At 38.4% G+C, this 15,736-nt stretch overlaps 1 protein-coding gene across 5 annotated transcripts in view; it reads left to right on the top strand.

The window, feature by feature from the left end:
• The window catches only part of LOC149285097 (catenin alpha-2), a 581,118-nt gene that overhangs the window by 544,624 nt on the left and 20,758 nt on the right, over window positions 1-15,736 (top strand). For 3 of the 5 annotated variants that reach the window (XM_089495822.1, XM_089495823.1, XM_089495824.1), the window contains one exon: window positions 7,937-8,083. The exons of the other annotated variants lie outside the window; for them this stretch is intronic. In XM_089495822.1, the coding sequence (XP_089351948.1) occupies window positions 7,937-8,083 (147 nt within the window). The remainder of the gene's footprint in view (window positions 1-7,936; window positions 8,084-15,736) is intronic. 5 annotated transcript variants of the gene reach the window in all.

Raw genomic sequence — 15,736 nt, forward strand, 5'->3', positions numbered from 1 at the left:
ATGGTCTCCTCTGCAGATCGTAAATTACAATACAACATAGACACGAGATTATTATTTATTGTTTTATATAGCGCCATCATAATAGATAGATACATATATCTTATCAGGAAATGGATTATTAATAATTAAAATTCACCAAATTATTTTGTTTGAGCTCTGCATTTTTGCTACATGCAGCTGAAGAGGCGGCAGCTGTGTAGTCATTGTGGCATCATCCCAGTGATGTCATAAAGGCTGAGCTGGTGACTCAGCAGAGTATGTTAGGCCAAAGCTGCATTTGGATTTCATTCATTGCAGAAGGAAAATGTCTTCACTGAAGATTATTTTAATCTGTGTTCTCGTGGCATCTGAGGTTGGTGCTATGCGCCTCCCTCTTCACTGGCGTAAAGCCCATCCTAAGAAAGCTGAGGAGGAGAAGGCTTTGTCATCAAAAGCCCAGGAGAAGGGCGCCTATAAGCCTAACTTCCAGCTGGACATAGGAAACGTTGCCAAATGGGAAGGCCATTTTAAGAAAGGAGAAGAGGAGGAGGCCGTGTCATCAAAATCCCATCAACAGCGCGCCTATAAGCCTAATCTCCAGCTGGACATCAAGAACATTGCCAAATGGGTGACAGTAGGCGCAGCGATACTCCTCGTTTGCTGTTGCTTCGGCTGTTGCTTCTTACGGAATCTCTTCCAGAAATACCGGGATAAAATTCCGTTCGAGAAAATTCTGGGAGCCTCCAGCGAGCCTCAGGACGATTCCGACGATGTTGAGGATGGAAGTTCAGAGTGACTCTGTTGGGTTGGGGGGTCAGAGAGATTGATGTCACCAGCGTTTGTCGCTAATAAACAGGTTGCATTTAAAAATTGGAGGAATCTCTCTTTTATTGTCTTGTGCGTATTTTAACACTACTACAAGAATGCCGGCTCTCAAGGCCGTGTCATGCAGACCGTGATTTTTATATAATAATAGGAAATAATATATAATAATGTATATTTCTGTTAATTGCATTAAACATATATATAATGTATCATTTTATTTTTGTTAAAAATGTTAAAGATTAGCTTTTTTTCAGTATAATTTAAAAATGTTTCCATGCTGAAATGTTTGCTCCTTTTTTTTTTCCCCTACCATAAAGAAACCCGTCCGTGATCTAATCAATAACAATCGGCAACTTAACAATACGGGAAAAGAACCTTAATTGTCATTGAGGTTAAAATAATATTCATACAAAAGAAAAAAGTTGTAGGGTATATATATTTATCTTGTTGCACGTGAAACACAGACGGGATGTCGATCATATCACAGTTTAATAACCAATAAAATATTACATATGTTATATGCCCATAAATTAAATGTATTGCCATTCAAAGGTTTGATAACTTTACGAATCAATGTGATTTTGACAGTAGGTACAGGCTTATATTTCTAGCTCACGCTGGCAGTATAACTGATGAAAAGTTAAACATAGAGCTCGTTACCCTCATACCCAGTAAACATTCTGACGTCCTAGAACAGAGGGATATCAGGGGTAGAAAGAGACTGTTGCTCCCCCCCCCCAGGCTCTGAGTTAGTGTTTTTAACCTTTGTACAGGGGGAGTGGTAGTTCATCATGTCCTCTCTCCCGGCCTAGGAACTGCCTATTCTCTGCCCGCTTTCCATCCCTTCAGTCTTAATAGGGCTAACCCTGCCCCTGCACATGGCTAGCCCTGCCCCTGCACATGGCTACCCCTGCCCCTGCACATTGCTAGCCCCGCCCCTTCATCACAGCCTCACCCTCTTTCTTAAGAGACAGAAGATGGGGAACTCCAGGCTTCCAACCCTTAAAATGTCCCAGTCTTGGAAAGATGGACAGAAGAATTTGGAACCCGATGAGGGATTGTCCTTCCTAAACAGGGACACTTGGCCAGTACGTACAAGAATTGTTCTTTGTACCTAAATAGGATTACACCCTTGTTTTGTGCTATTAACCTATTTGTATGGCAGGAGAATGTCGCTAATCCCTTTTTACCAAACACACTCAATCCTCTTAATCCTCTTCCTCCGGTGACTTGTCGTATGCCACCAAAAGGAATAACATCACGCCAACAAAAACGAGGCATTAAATGATTTTATTGTGCAAGAGAGTCTTTAACGAGCAGCAGGATATTGTGTCTAGACAAAGGCGAGTGTTCTGAATTTATTAGGGAAAGATCAATATTAATATTAATTATGTTATCCTGTTGTGATCTGATTTTCTGTGTCTATTCTGTTCTCGGGTAATGCGATGCTCCTAAGGACACATCCAACAAGTTATATATTCCTATTCATAACTCTCCTGTCTGTTTTCGCCTGTTCTTTCTTCTGAACAAGAGCTGTAATTATCTTTTGATTATCCTGTAATATATTCTCTGTTGTGCTCTACTACCTTATTATCATCACGCAAAATGATGCAAAATGATTTTCACTATTGTTCCATCCGCACAGTAATACGGACCTTTGGGAACGGCTTCTATGTATACAGAAAATGTGATAAGAATTTAATGGGACCCAAAACACAAGTAGTTTTACCCAAATTAGTGATCCAACTCACCTAACGGCCAGTGTCTACACACTTTCGCATAATTCTTTAGCGACGTCGGGCTTAAATACTTCCCAATAATACGTAATAATGGAGTCCTCGATAGGCAGATCTGCATAAATTCATGCCTTGATGGGAATTTGTGCCACAAGAATTTGCATTGTGATGCTAAGCGCATGGTTAGTCCTGTAATTTAAATAATAATAATAATAATAATAATATTAATAATTATTAAACTCTAGCTTTACAACCCAGGCATATATATATATATATATATATACCTGGGTTGCTTGTGTGTATATATATATATATATATATATATATATATATATATACACACACATACACTAGCATTCAAAGGTTTGGGGTCACTGAGCTGTTGTTTCCTGGAAAACAAGGACATTTCTGGCTGTAACATAATTGAAAAAGGGATTCCTGACGAGGAATTTAAACGTAATTTTAAACTCGGATCAGCGAACACAACGTGCTATTGGAACACAGGAGTGATGGGAGCGATAAATGGATATTGGAACACAGGAGTGATGGGAGTGATAAAAAGATATTGCAACACAGGAGTGATGGGAGCGATAAATGGATATTGGAACACAGGAGTGATGGGAGTGATAAAGGGCCATTGGAACACAGGAGTGATGGGAGTGATAAAAAGATATTGCAACACAGGAGTGATGGGAGTGATAAAGGGCCATTGGAACACAGGAGTGATGGGAGTGATAAAAAGATATTGCAACACAGGAGTGATGGGAGTGATAAATGGATATTGGAACACAGGAGTGATGGGAGTTATAGAGGGCCATTGGAACACAGGAGTGATGGGAGCTATGGAGGGCCATTGGAACACAGAAGTGATGGGAGTTATAAAGGACTATTGGAACACAGGAGTGATGGGAGTTATAAAGGGCCTCTGTACGCCTATGAAGAGAGCCAGCTACAATAGTCATTTACAACATTAACCCCGTCTGCGCTGGATTTCTCATCCATTTCATGTTATTTTAATGGACAAAATAGCATTTCTTTCAAAAACAAGAAAGTTTCTAAGTGACCCTAAACTTCTGAGCAGTAGTGTATATAAAGGGATAGCAGTGTTTCAGGATACGTTATCATTATGTTAAATGCAGATTAGGTGCATCTGTGTTTTGTAGCAAAGTTAAAGATCATTTTGAAATAGCACAACGATATAGAAACATAGAATCTGATGGCTGATCAGACCCATTCAGCCATTCGTGTAGTCTGTCCGTTTTCCCTCCTGTGAAGATTCATGCCTTAAACAGTTGTTGGTGCCGATTTCAGGAGCCATATACCGATCCTACACATGTTTAAATTCCCTCACTTTATTAGCATCTACCTTCTCTGCCAGGAGGCTGTTCCACTTATCTACCGCCATCTCCGTAAAATCAAACTTCCTTACACTAAATCTAATCCTCTGTCCCTCTTGTTTTAGATTATAGGTTCTGATATTTTTATTCTGCTGCCTTTCATTCCGTTTGCCGTTAGCATTCATATACATATACGTTTTATACTCATTCCCTACTGAAAGTGTCTAAGACGTTATTCAGAGAATGAAAACAAAGAGAGTTCTGTTTTTTTTTGTATGTCTTAAATCCACAACGCTCAGTCAGCCTGGAGTGTGAAAGGTTAATTTTTATATCATTATGGATTGGCACTGTAGCTACTGTGGAATGCACCTCTCATGATTCTCAGCCATCCATTTAGTTGGTTGAACATCACAACAAATGTAATACCAGCACTTTGTTGTTACTACAACTGCTGGACAACTACTGAGTGTCCTATTCAGGTTCTGAGCAGGGCTGGACTGGCCCTTCGGGATACCGGTATATTTCCCAGCGGGCCGGCCGCTAATGGGCTGTAAGCGGAATTAAAAACGCCACCCAGGCCGCCTCCTCTCGCCACGCCGCCCAATGACAGTGCCTCAGCACTTCGTTCCACGTCTTAAAAGAGCTGAGGCACGACCATTGGGCGGCGCGGTGGGTGAACACCGGCCCCTTCAACTTCATGAATGCCGGCCCCCACCCGCTGCCCCCACCAGACACCAGAAGCAGTGGTAAATTGGGGGGGGGGGGTTATGGGGGCTTAAGGCTTTTCTGGAGGCAGAGTGCCCCAGGATATGCCTTTTTACCCCCTTCATGCCACTCTGCCTCTAGAGTGGCATATAGGGGTATAAGGCATTTCTGGAGGCAAAGTGGCAGAAAGGGGGTTAAAAGGCATATCACGGGGCAGAGGGGCAAATAGGAGGGTATAAGGCATATCAGGGAGGGAGAGTGGCATATAGGGGGGGTATAAGGCATTTCTGGAGGCAAAGTGGCAGAAAGGGGGTTAAAAGGCATATCACGGGGCAGAGGGGCATATAGGAGGGTATAAGGCATTTCTGGGGGCAGAGTGGCAAGCCTGGGGGCAGATGTGCATAACTGGGGGGCAGGTTTGCAAATAAAAGGAAATAAAAACAAAAAAAAATGTTTTTCAATCATAGCTTGTATTAAATATGAAAAAATAGTTTACATGAATTAATAAAGAAATAAAAGTTTATTACAAGAATATCGTGAAGAATATTGTGTTCACGATCGTATCATTTTTTATATGATCAGATCCCCGTTCACTTCTTCTCCTATCAGAAGAGGACATGTCTTTACTTGCCACGATTGCCCAGAATTAAAAAAATCTATATTTTCTAAAATAGTTTTATTTATTTTTTTAAATGCAACAAATTCCAGTTTGCTCTTCATTCGGTATATTTATACCCCGAGTATCTTATTCATCCATAGAACCTCTCTTTTCTCTTGGAAAATACAAGAAGATGGATACGTTCTGGAATATTTCTAAGAAGACGGTGCAAAAAAAAAAATAGCAATAATGCACAACAAATTTTCTCTTAAACGATACACTTTGGGAGATGCATTGTAAAAAAAAAATAAACAAATTGCGGATATTACTGATCTGAATGCCTGCATTGTCAACTTGCTCTATTAAATTCCTTTTTTTCCCAGTAATACGTTTTTTTTTCTCCTATAGCCTTCTCTTTTTTTTCTCATCAAACGCTCTTTGTTGCGTCTTCTTCGCACGCTAAGATCATTTGTCACAAATAAAGCAAAATCTCTCTTTTTTTTTTATCTTTTTCTCACAAATAACACTTGGATTCCTCTGCCGCTCTTGTGTTATTGAATAGCCTTTCAATAGCCCTACTCAACAAACAGGAAAGTATAATAGTTGGCCCACAATCTATGCATTTTGGCTATTATTCGGACCTGCGGATTTTCAAAAACAAGCCATTGGCATCCTGCGTAGCCAAATATATTTCCTTTTTATAGAAATAATAACTTTTTTTATGCATCCCGGTGAAGAAAATGCATTTTTTTTTTAAGATGTCTTAAAGATATTTCCAAGGAATCCGTTTGGTTCAATTCTTTTCTCGTTTCATTTTGATCTTATCTCGAAGATGAAAGAGATCCGTGTATAGTATACGTCCACTTAAAAGGGAGCACTTTGCAATGTGTATCAGAGGAAGTGATTTTTTTTTTCAGGTAAAAGAAGATAAAATGTAAGCAGCGTATAGAAATATATGTTTTTATAAAGGATCAGTGATGTCATCATTAATTCTCTGTATATAAATGTAATTAGTACATATTAATGCTGGTAATATTTGGCATCTATTAATAACATAATTATCACATTAGCTTATTCTATTGCAGTTAGTAATTTAAAAAAAACCCCACGTAATTGTTATATCATGAGTGTGTGCAAAAAAATAACAATTCAATATAACGATTCGACTTATATGAACATTTATTAAAAAGTTCAAATGTTTTCAATTATTTTGTTGATTTTTTTTTTTTTTGTATAAATAAGCGTATGATAATTTTGGTTTATTCACAGTTATTACCCCGCTTTACCAGACTAGACGTAAAAGAAAAAAAAAATATATTAAACTATAGAGGGTAGAATATTCTTGCTAATTAATGTAGTTCCTGTGATAAATAAATAAATAAAAAAATGTAGATGTGTTTTTTTTATAATATTATACTGTGTTAGTAAAGTGGGAGTTAGATTATTACATGAGTCTGGGTGTGTATTTAGAATGCTTTTAATTTATTGTAAATATATGTATAATGAAATTATGTATTAGTGGTACATAAAACGTCAAACACGTATACTGGACATACTCTTGGCAAGGAGTTATGTAAAAAAAAAAATCATACCAATATTTTTCAACTCTGTTATTTTTTAAAACAAATACATATCTATATTAAACATTTATATTTTCTTTTATGTGGGTCTCCATTTTTTTTTATTTTATTTTAATACTGTTTCAGTGGATCACATTTTGTTAAATTAAAACTCGAGTGGTGACTCACATCTACCTTTCGATTTTTTTGAGTTTTTTTAATTTGTAATATTTTTTAATTATGAATGAAAATAATGGGGTGATATCTACCTTTCTATTTTTGGATTATTTTTTTAAATAAATTGTAATACTTTTAATAATTAAAGTTAGTTTGTTAGATTTAGACAATCTTAATTCTTAATAAGATCCCCGATCCTTACTTGCCTCGATTGGCCAGAATTTTTTTTATACATTTTAGACTTCCTGTTTATACAGTAACTGGTTTTGTGATCAGTATAAAAATCCATGTGTTGCCTATGGATGGGTGAACGTACCTCTTTTAAGATATAGTTAAGGTAAAAAAAAAAAAAATCATATGGGTATAGGTGGATAAAATGTTTTTTTGTTTTTTTTAATATAACCTGAATATTCATGAATGCCATTGGAATCCAGAAATATATTTAGTTTAATGCTTTTTTTGTTGGTTTACATATTTTGTTACATAATCAATTTATTTTATGCCCATATTTTATTTTTATTATTTGAGTTAATGTGTATATAAATCATCCCATGCTGGCATTTCAATACATTTTGATTAATATGTAAAAAAAAAAAATATATATAATAATAAATCTTCACCCATCCTTAGTGATGACATCACCAGCTGCCTCTTAAAATGGTCAAAATGCTCTGCCCTTGTCCCTGGCTCCTCTCGAAGAGACAGTTGAAGGAGCCAATAAACCATCACAAAAAAAAAAATATATACAACCCCGAGAAATCTACCCAAACAGTCTCATTTTGACTGTGGGTTCAGGAATTCTTACTTAATCCAAATATCCATTTGTGCTGTTTAATAATAATTGATCAATTCCAAGTCCTAGGATAGAATTTATTTAGTTTTCTTTAATTATTACTCTTTTTTATTATTATTTGGAACCCACATGCCTATTTTTCTTTATGCTTTTCTTCTGAAGAAGCCTCAGCGTTCCTATCGTTCACACTCTTAATCTTTCTCTCTTCTGTATCTCTCGGAAATTAGACTGGAGTGCAGAGCACTTTCAATACCTTTTATGAAGTAGCAGGTGATGTCATAGCTGGTGGCAGGGATAGTCAACTTTCCCTCGACCTACTTCCCTCCTGTGCTGAAAGCGCCCTTTTCGGGAACGGAAGCCGGGATTCTACCATGGTAAGTAATTCCAAATTTAATCTGCATCAGTAATTAATTTTGCATTCTACCAACTCAAAGGAACAAACATTATTTTCCCCGCTTATGCTTGGCCTGACCTTATCATTGCCCTGTCTTGCATTTTGTGAAAAGCTTGGCTTCGAGGTTTTCCAAGTAATCTAGCGCAGAGAATGAGATCTATGGCTCATTTGGTGCCTGCTTTATATGGTTTGGGAATTAGGATTGATGGCTTCTTGCGTTACCTTAGTTTGGCAGCTGTGCTTCTGTTTGGCTCTTAATGTATTCTGCGGCATTTTAGAAAAGCGAGATGGGTTGCTTCGTTCTTTTTATCTTCTTGTGGTGCCTCCCGGGTACTTATTAAATCTGTCAAGATGTCAGAGAAATCGCACAAAGGGTAAGAGAGGGTCATCTGAAGGTTGTAGACCCGGAGGGACTTTGGTCTTAACTTCCTTTCTTCGTATGCTCATTGCCACCTCTGCGTGTGCGTGTCTTATCATTTCACGAAGAAGCTACCAAAAGACGGTAACGTATAGTACATAAATCATAGCAAAAACGAGAATCATCAGACACTTTTCAATGAAATGTTCATCAGACTGATTGATGAGGGACTGTCAGTCCTGCTACCCAAAGTCAAGCTATTATGGAAAAGGACAGTCACATACAAGACTTGAAAGCGTTGATCTGTACATCTAGTTTTGTAAACAAAATTGCTGGAATTGATTTATGCTATTGATTGGGTGCATGTCATAGTGTATGTATGTGCGTATGCGTGGGTATGCCAAAGTACACCTTTCTATAATTTAACTTCAGGGAACTTGTTAAGGATTTACCTTTTTTGACATGAATCAGGATGGAAAACTTGAAGACTAAACAGAACACACAAAGTGAATCGGTCATAAACTTAACATAAACAAAATATTTAATGTAGCAAAGGTAGCGCTAGCGTTTAAGCAGATAAAGCAGCTGTCGTTGTGCCAAAGACTATTGGGACATGCCACCAATGGACGGTGGAGAAGGACTTTTGTAAGATTTATCTGAACATTGGATTGCTATGTAATAATTCTTTGTAACATACCGTACAGTTCTAGTATGTATTGCGGTACTTTGGTACATGTAACATTAACCTTGAAATGCGTGTACTCAGATTATGTTTATTTTAAGGCCTTTAATAAAAATATTGTGGCCGGTTTTTCCTGTAACGTCTCCTTTATCTGCAAGTTTAATTTTGTTGGCTTGAGCCTTTCGTAACCTAATTTTTTTTTTAAATTTTATGATGCAAGCGTACATTAAAAGTGATGTCCTACCAAAGTCACTCTACGCGGATAAAACATCCTGAATTTATTATTGCACCTGTTTTTTGTATAATTAGATAAATATGAGATGCGACTTTCCATGCCTTTGACAAGGTCGTTAATAAGCAAAAAAAAAAAAATAATAACGGTGGCTAAACCCTAAGATATTCTACTACATTTGTCCATTGGAGAACTTTCAATAAAACCTGAACATTGTTTGAATAGCTAATAAAAAGGTAGATCTATTTTTTCCTGGACTGGAAATTAATAAAATAAACTTATAGCTGATGCTTAAAGTTCTTAAGGCAGTTCCACCTGAAGAAGGCAAGCAAATCTGATATATTGTTATTATATATATTTATTATATATAAAGGTAGGAAAGGGTCCATTAAACCAGGAATTCATTTGTTGTGACCTATCAATCTGTCAAATAAATTATAAAAATTATAAAAGGAAGGTTTTCGGATTTTTGGATTCTTAATCTCTTTGTTGCTTTGAGGAGGCTATTAGAAATAATAGACAATATACGGTAATACAAGAAGAAGATGGATTGACCTTGTGGTGGGAATGTCAGGTATTTTGTCCCAGATAGTTAAATGGTGTGTAAGTCTGGAGTGATCATCATACCTGGGCACTCTCCGGATATGACCCGGAGTTTGCTGGGTGAGCGCTGCTCCTCCGGTTCTCTGGGTCAAGACCCTAATCCTCCAGGTCGCGGGAGCGGGGTCCTCGGAAAATGGGGGTGTTTCCCGCTGCCGTCAGCGGGAACGCCCCCGACATAAGCGGGAACTCCCATTAAGGTCAGTGTGACCGCCCACCGGCGTCAGCGGGACCGCCCACCAACATCAGCGGGACCACCCGCTGACGTCAGTGTGCAGTCCTGGCCACGTCCCGGGTAGCTGGAGCCCAGAAGTTCCCAGGTATGGTGATCATACTCCAAGGTTTCTGCTCCATATACTAATGGTAATTGGTGAAACACTAAAGGGAGAGTTTGTAGTATCAACTCTCTCACTTCATTATTCACGCTGAAGGGCCAACGCTGGCAGGCTTCTCCAGCAAGGGCTGAGCTGGCCCTGTATAATGTATAATTCAGTGGGTGAGCAGACTTTGAAATAATCTCACTGATTAAACGGTACATTATACAGGGCCAGAAAATCTCTTCCCTCAGCAGAAGCCCAATTGGGGGATGGACGTTCATAATGTATAGTGATGTTAAGGTTTCCTTAAACCCACAACTCTCCTGTTATCTCTCTGTTTAGTGAGCAAACTAATCTTGTAGAGTGTGATAAGTGATTTTTGCCTAAAGCAATAATAATAATAATAATAAACTCCTTAACCCCTTAACGACCTTTGCCGTCGAAAAATTAAATAAGCTTAGAAAGTGATCAATGATCACTTTCTTCGCTTAAACGGCGTTACTGTAATGCCTCGATGTCGAGGCATTCAGCAAGGCCGAGATCGGCATCGGGGGCCATGTCTGGCCTCTCCCCGGGGCGTCAACAGCCGCCATACATTGTATGGCGGCGGACGCCCGTTTTAAAAGCGTTTAGGAGGTGATCAACGATCGCCTCCTAAACTTAAATGGTGTCGCTGGAATGCCTCGATCAGGAGGCATCTAGCGACACCAAACACTTACCTCTGGATGGGCTGTGACCGCTCCGGAGAGCGGTCACAGCCGCAGCTGCCGGTGATCTTCGCCATCAGCAAGATGGCGGCGGCCCGGGAAAAAAAACAATAAAGATGAAAGAGTTCGCTAGATGGTCTCCAGACCCTCTAGAGAACTCTGGCTCCACTTGCAGGTTGAATACAGGTACTGCACTCAACCATGCAAGTCAATGGAGCCCAGCTTTCTAATCACAATGTGATTAGTAAAATATTCAAAAAATAATAAAAAAAAATGGGAAAAAAAAAATGTGCTAACATTTAAAAATAATTATGCAGTGATGTCACTAGATGAACCATCCAGTACCAGCAAAATGTGTAAAAAAAATATAAAAAAAAGTATTAAAAAAATAAAAAATAAAAAAAATAAAGTTTATTATTTTGAGCAAGTGCTAAAATTTCTCAAAAATCTCAACAAAGAGTTAAAATAAAAGCACTTCAAATACCCAAGGGGTGTCTAATATAAAAAAAAAAATGGCTGATGGGGTAAATTGGAGTGGCCGAGCTCAAAGATAGGGCATAGGTACATAGCGCACTTCCCAAATGTGGCATTTTAAATCTCAAACAACACGACAAACCCATGCTTGTCGGGTATCACTGCACTCAGGAGATGTTCCTGAACACACATTGGGGTGTTGTTTGACAGTGACATATACCAGAACCTGTATATCTATAACTAAAGTACAATTTGTATGAAAAAAATAAATAAAACAAATTACTATTACAAAGTTTGACAAAGTGTAGTTGTATAATTGGTGCATGGAAAGGGTTAAAATAACAGCAATTTGAATACCCTGGGGTGTCTAGTTTTCAAAAATATATGGTTTGACGGGGTTAAATTGAGTTAACCAGATTCAAAGATATTCCAAAGAGGAGATGGAGGCAGAATGACCAGATGCTAAAAGTCTGTGTTTCCTCAAAAGTAGCCCTTTACCAGCCAAACAATCTAACAAACCCATGCATGTGGGGTATCGCTGTACTCAGGAGATGTTCCTGAACACATATTGGGGGGTTGTTTGACAGTGACATATACCAGGACCTGTATATCTATAACTAAAGTACAATTTGTGTGAAAAAAAAAATAAAAAAATTTACTATTACAAAGTTTGACAAAGTGTAGTTGTATAATTGGTGCATGGAAAGGGTTAAAATAACAGCATTTGGAATACCCTGGGGTGTCTAGTTTTCAAAAATATATGGTTTGACGGGGTTAAATTGAGTTAACCGGCTTCAAAGATATTCCAAAGAGGAGATGGAGGCAGAATGACCAAATGACCACCTGAATTACGCATGCCCCAAAAGTAGCCCTTTACCAGCCAAACAATCTGACAAACCCATGCATGTGGGGTATCGCTGTACTCAGGAGATGTTCCTGAACACACATTGGGGTGTTGTTTGACAGTGACATATATTTGGTAAAAATAATGGTATCTGAAGAAAGCCCATCTTGTCCTGAAAAAAACAATATATAACTTATGTGGGTACACTAAATGGGTGAGGAGAAAATTACAGCTGAACACAAGCACCACAAAAGTATTAAAACAGCCTCGGTCCCACAGGGTACAAAAAGAAAAAACGAGCCCGGTCCTTCAGGGGTTAATGACAAAGCCCGTACATGTGCGTGCTCAAAATGCATTGTTTTCAATGGGTTTAGGGACCGCCCATTGTCCTTAAGGGGTTAATGATAAAACTATGGTAATATCAAATCATCATGAATTATTTTATATTAAATATATATGTATATGTATATATACATATATTATATTATCTCTATTATACAGCATCAGGTATCTATGCCAAGGTTTGTAACTATTGCACAAAAAAAAATGGAGACTGCTGGTAATATAAGTTTAAGCGGAAAAAAATTTTTGTACATCCCAGCTTGATTAGAATTCAGTATACCGCCTGTTTTCCGCCAGGGATTCGCTGAATTCCTGGGCCCGTTTGCGGCCCTCTTGGAAGGGGAGTTGCGCAGGCTCCCGTTATAAGCCTTGTTAATGGTTTAGTTGTTCGCTCTAGCATTACGAAATGCCAGCTTTATTTTGAAACATTTATCATACCTGAAAGAGCTTTATTAGCGTGTGCCGTGATTTATGCTGTTGTCAGCCCAATCTTTCTCCTTCATATAGCAGGCTCCTTCCCACTGACTGACATGGCTGCCTCGTGCATACATGCGCACGTTGTAAACGCTACCCAGAATGCTAATGGTGTAATGCGAATTCGATAATCTCTCATTCTTGAGTAAAATTTCCCCTTCTTGGTGCTGACATTAAGTCTCCGTTATCAATCTTCTTGCTTTGTTTTATTGCTTTTGCACGAAGACGTAACACCCTTGCTTGGTACATAGAACAGGAATAATTTAACTCTATGTTACAGGACCAAGACTCCCATTTTCTCAGCCAGAATCTGAGCCCACAAATTTTACCATAAATTTATTAAAACTACTTCTCCTCGGTGTTTGTCACTCAGTATGCTTGTTCTGAACACGTTCCTCTTTAATACTGTTTAGTCCTTCTTGTTTCAATTGTCTAAAATATTTGAATTGTACCATTTGATCCCAATCCCTGTAAATTACAAAAGTTTTCGGCAATAATTTACAGAATATATGAACCCTAAAAAGGCGAAAAGTTCAGGAAAAAAAATTTACGCGGTAAAGAAAGGGTTTCAAATATAACCCTTGCAATTCTTGGAATTTATAAAATTGTTAGTTGTGGTATTTAGTTTAACATTTGTTTTATTTTATTTTTTTCTTTGATGCAACCCCCCAGTAGTTATTAATTATTATCATTATTATTGAAATTATTGTTATTGGTAATTATAAAAATACATTAAATTTGTATGCTGTATATAAACTACACTATTCTATATGGCATTGCAATGCTGGCACATATTAAACAAAAAGGGTTAATTTCTCCATGTTCGAGTTTATCTAGAAAATATTACATTTATTAACTTAAGTGCAGATGTTTCCGTTAGCTTTCATTGTAGCGTTTCTTTAAGTGATCGTTGTTTTTATTTAAAGGTTAAGCCCGGTTAGTGAATAAAGCCCATTAAGTTCACTGACACAACTAGCATCGTAAACCTCACACCCGTCTCCTCCGCCACCCTGAACCAATCAACAACAACCAGCAACATGAATAAAAGGGAGAGAAAACCTCATGACAGAAAGTTAAGATGGCTGCTCCCATGTTCTAGATAAGGTCCATTTCTAACGTTTGCAGATTAGATTGAACAACTAGGTTTACATTGTAAAAAGTGACATTTTACATTAAAATCAATTGTTAAAAATAGCCAATATTCTTTACCAACCCTCTTGGGCGATCTTTTCTTCTACCGTTCTGCTGCTCAATGGGCCGCTAATAAGGGACATCTCTGATCTCCCCAACTCTTCCGTTTGCCGAGCATGCATTACCACGTGCCGGGATATGACCTCGTTTATGGCTGGGGGTGCTACCTTGGGTCAGGCCTAATATCACTGCTAATTGTAGAAGATAATACATGATACATGATAAATGTATTTATTCGGCATATACAGTACGGTGCAAAAGTTTTAGGCAGGTGTAAAAAAAACCAAAAAAACCCTGTAAAATGCTTTAAAAAATAGACACGTTAATAGTTTATATTTATCGTTCAGTGAGTGGACAGAAGAAAAGTCTAAGTTAAAGCGACATTTCGTGTGACCCACTGTCTTCAAAAAGTCAGGGATTTTGCAGGATTATAGTTTGACGTATGATTCAATAATGACACCAAACGGGTTCTAATGATCATCAATGTAATATGTAGGTTGAAAAAAACCCAATAATTAATTGAGGCAGAAAAGGCTGCGTAGGACAAACAGCCAAACTCACTAACAAGGTGCGGTTGCTGAAGACCGTTTAATGTCAAAATCGATGGCGCTATATATGTTATATATATATATATATATATATATATATATATTTTTTTTTTATTATTATTTATTTATTTATTTATTTTTTATTTATTTTTGACTGGAAATTAGGGAGACATGCGGGAAAGCTTTGAATATAAATGAAAAATGTAATTCAGTAAGGATTAACCCCTTATGCGCCAGAGGGGTGAGCAAAAAAAAAAATGACATGATATACATGCTCATAAATGATGACGCTTGGTAGTGTTTTGTAAGGACACATCAGGTTAAGATGTAGCTCGGTTCCAATTATCTTTTTCCTTCAGATGTTAACTCATTAAGCTACCAATGTCCACAGGGCCGGCCCAAGGCAAAATGCCGCCTGGGGCGAATTTTAAAATGCCGCCCCCCCCCCCTTATCTACCCTTCCTCTCCCTCCGTCCCTGACGCCCCCCCCCCCATTATCTACCCTTCCTCTCCCCCCGCCCCCCCCCCCCTTGTACTTACCTTTCAGCAGTCCTGCGGCGAGTCTCCCTGTTCGGTCTCGGTGCCGGCTTGTAATGCTGAGCGCCGGAAATCTTCCGGCACTCAGCATTACAAGCCGGCACCGAGACCGAACAGGGAGACTCGCCGCAGAGGAGAGAGAGAGAGGGGCGCCGAGCGGGTACTGACAGCGTGGTAAGCGAAAACCACTTGGCGCCCCTCTCTCTTTCGCTTTTTTTTTTTTTTAAAAAAAGGGCTTGGGGCGGCAAAGTGCCGCCCCTTCAAAAGTGCCGCCTGGAGCGGTTGCCCCACTTGGCTCCATTGTCGGGCCGGCCCTGAATGTCCATT

The sequence above is a fragment of the Sceloporus occidentalis genome, unplaced genomic scaffold (assembly GCF_023333645.1).
Source record: "Sceloporus occidentalis isolate IW3139 unplaced genomic scaffold, rSceOcc1.0.p SCAF_84, whole genome shotgun sequence".
Lineage (NCBI taxonomy): Eukaryota > Metazoa > Chordata > Lepidosauria > Squamata > Phrynosomatidae > Sceloporus > Sceloporus occidentalis.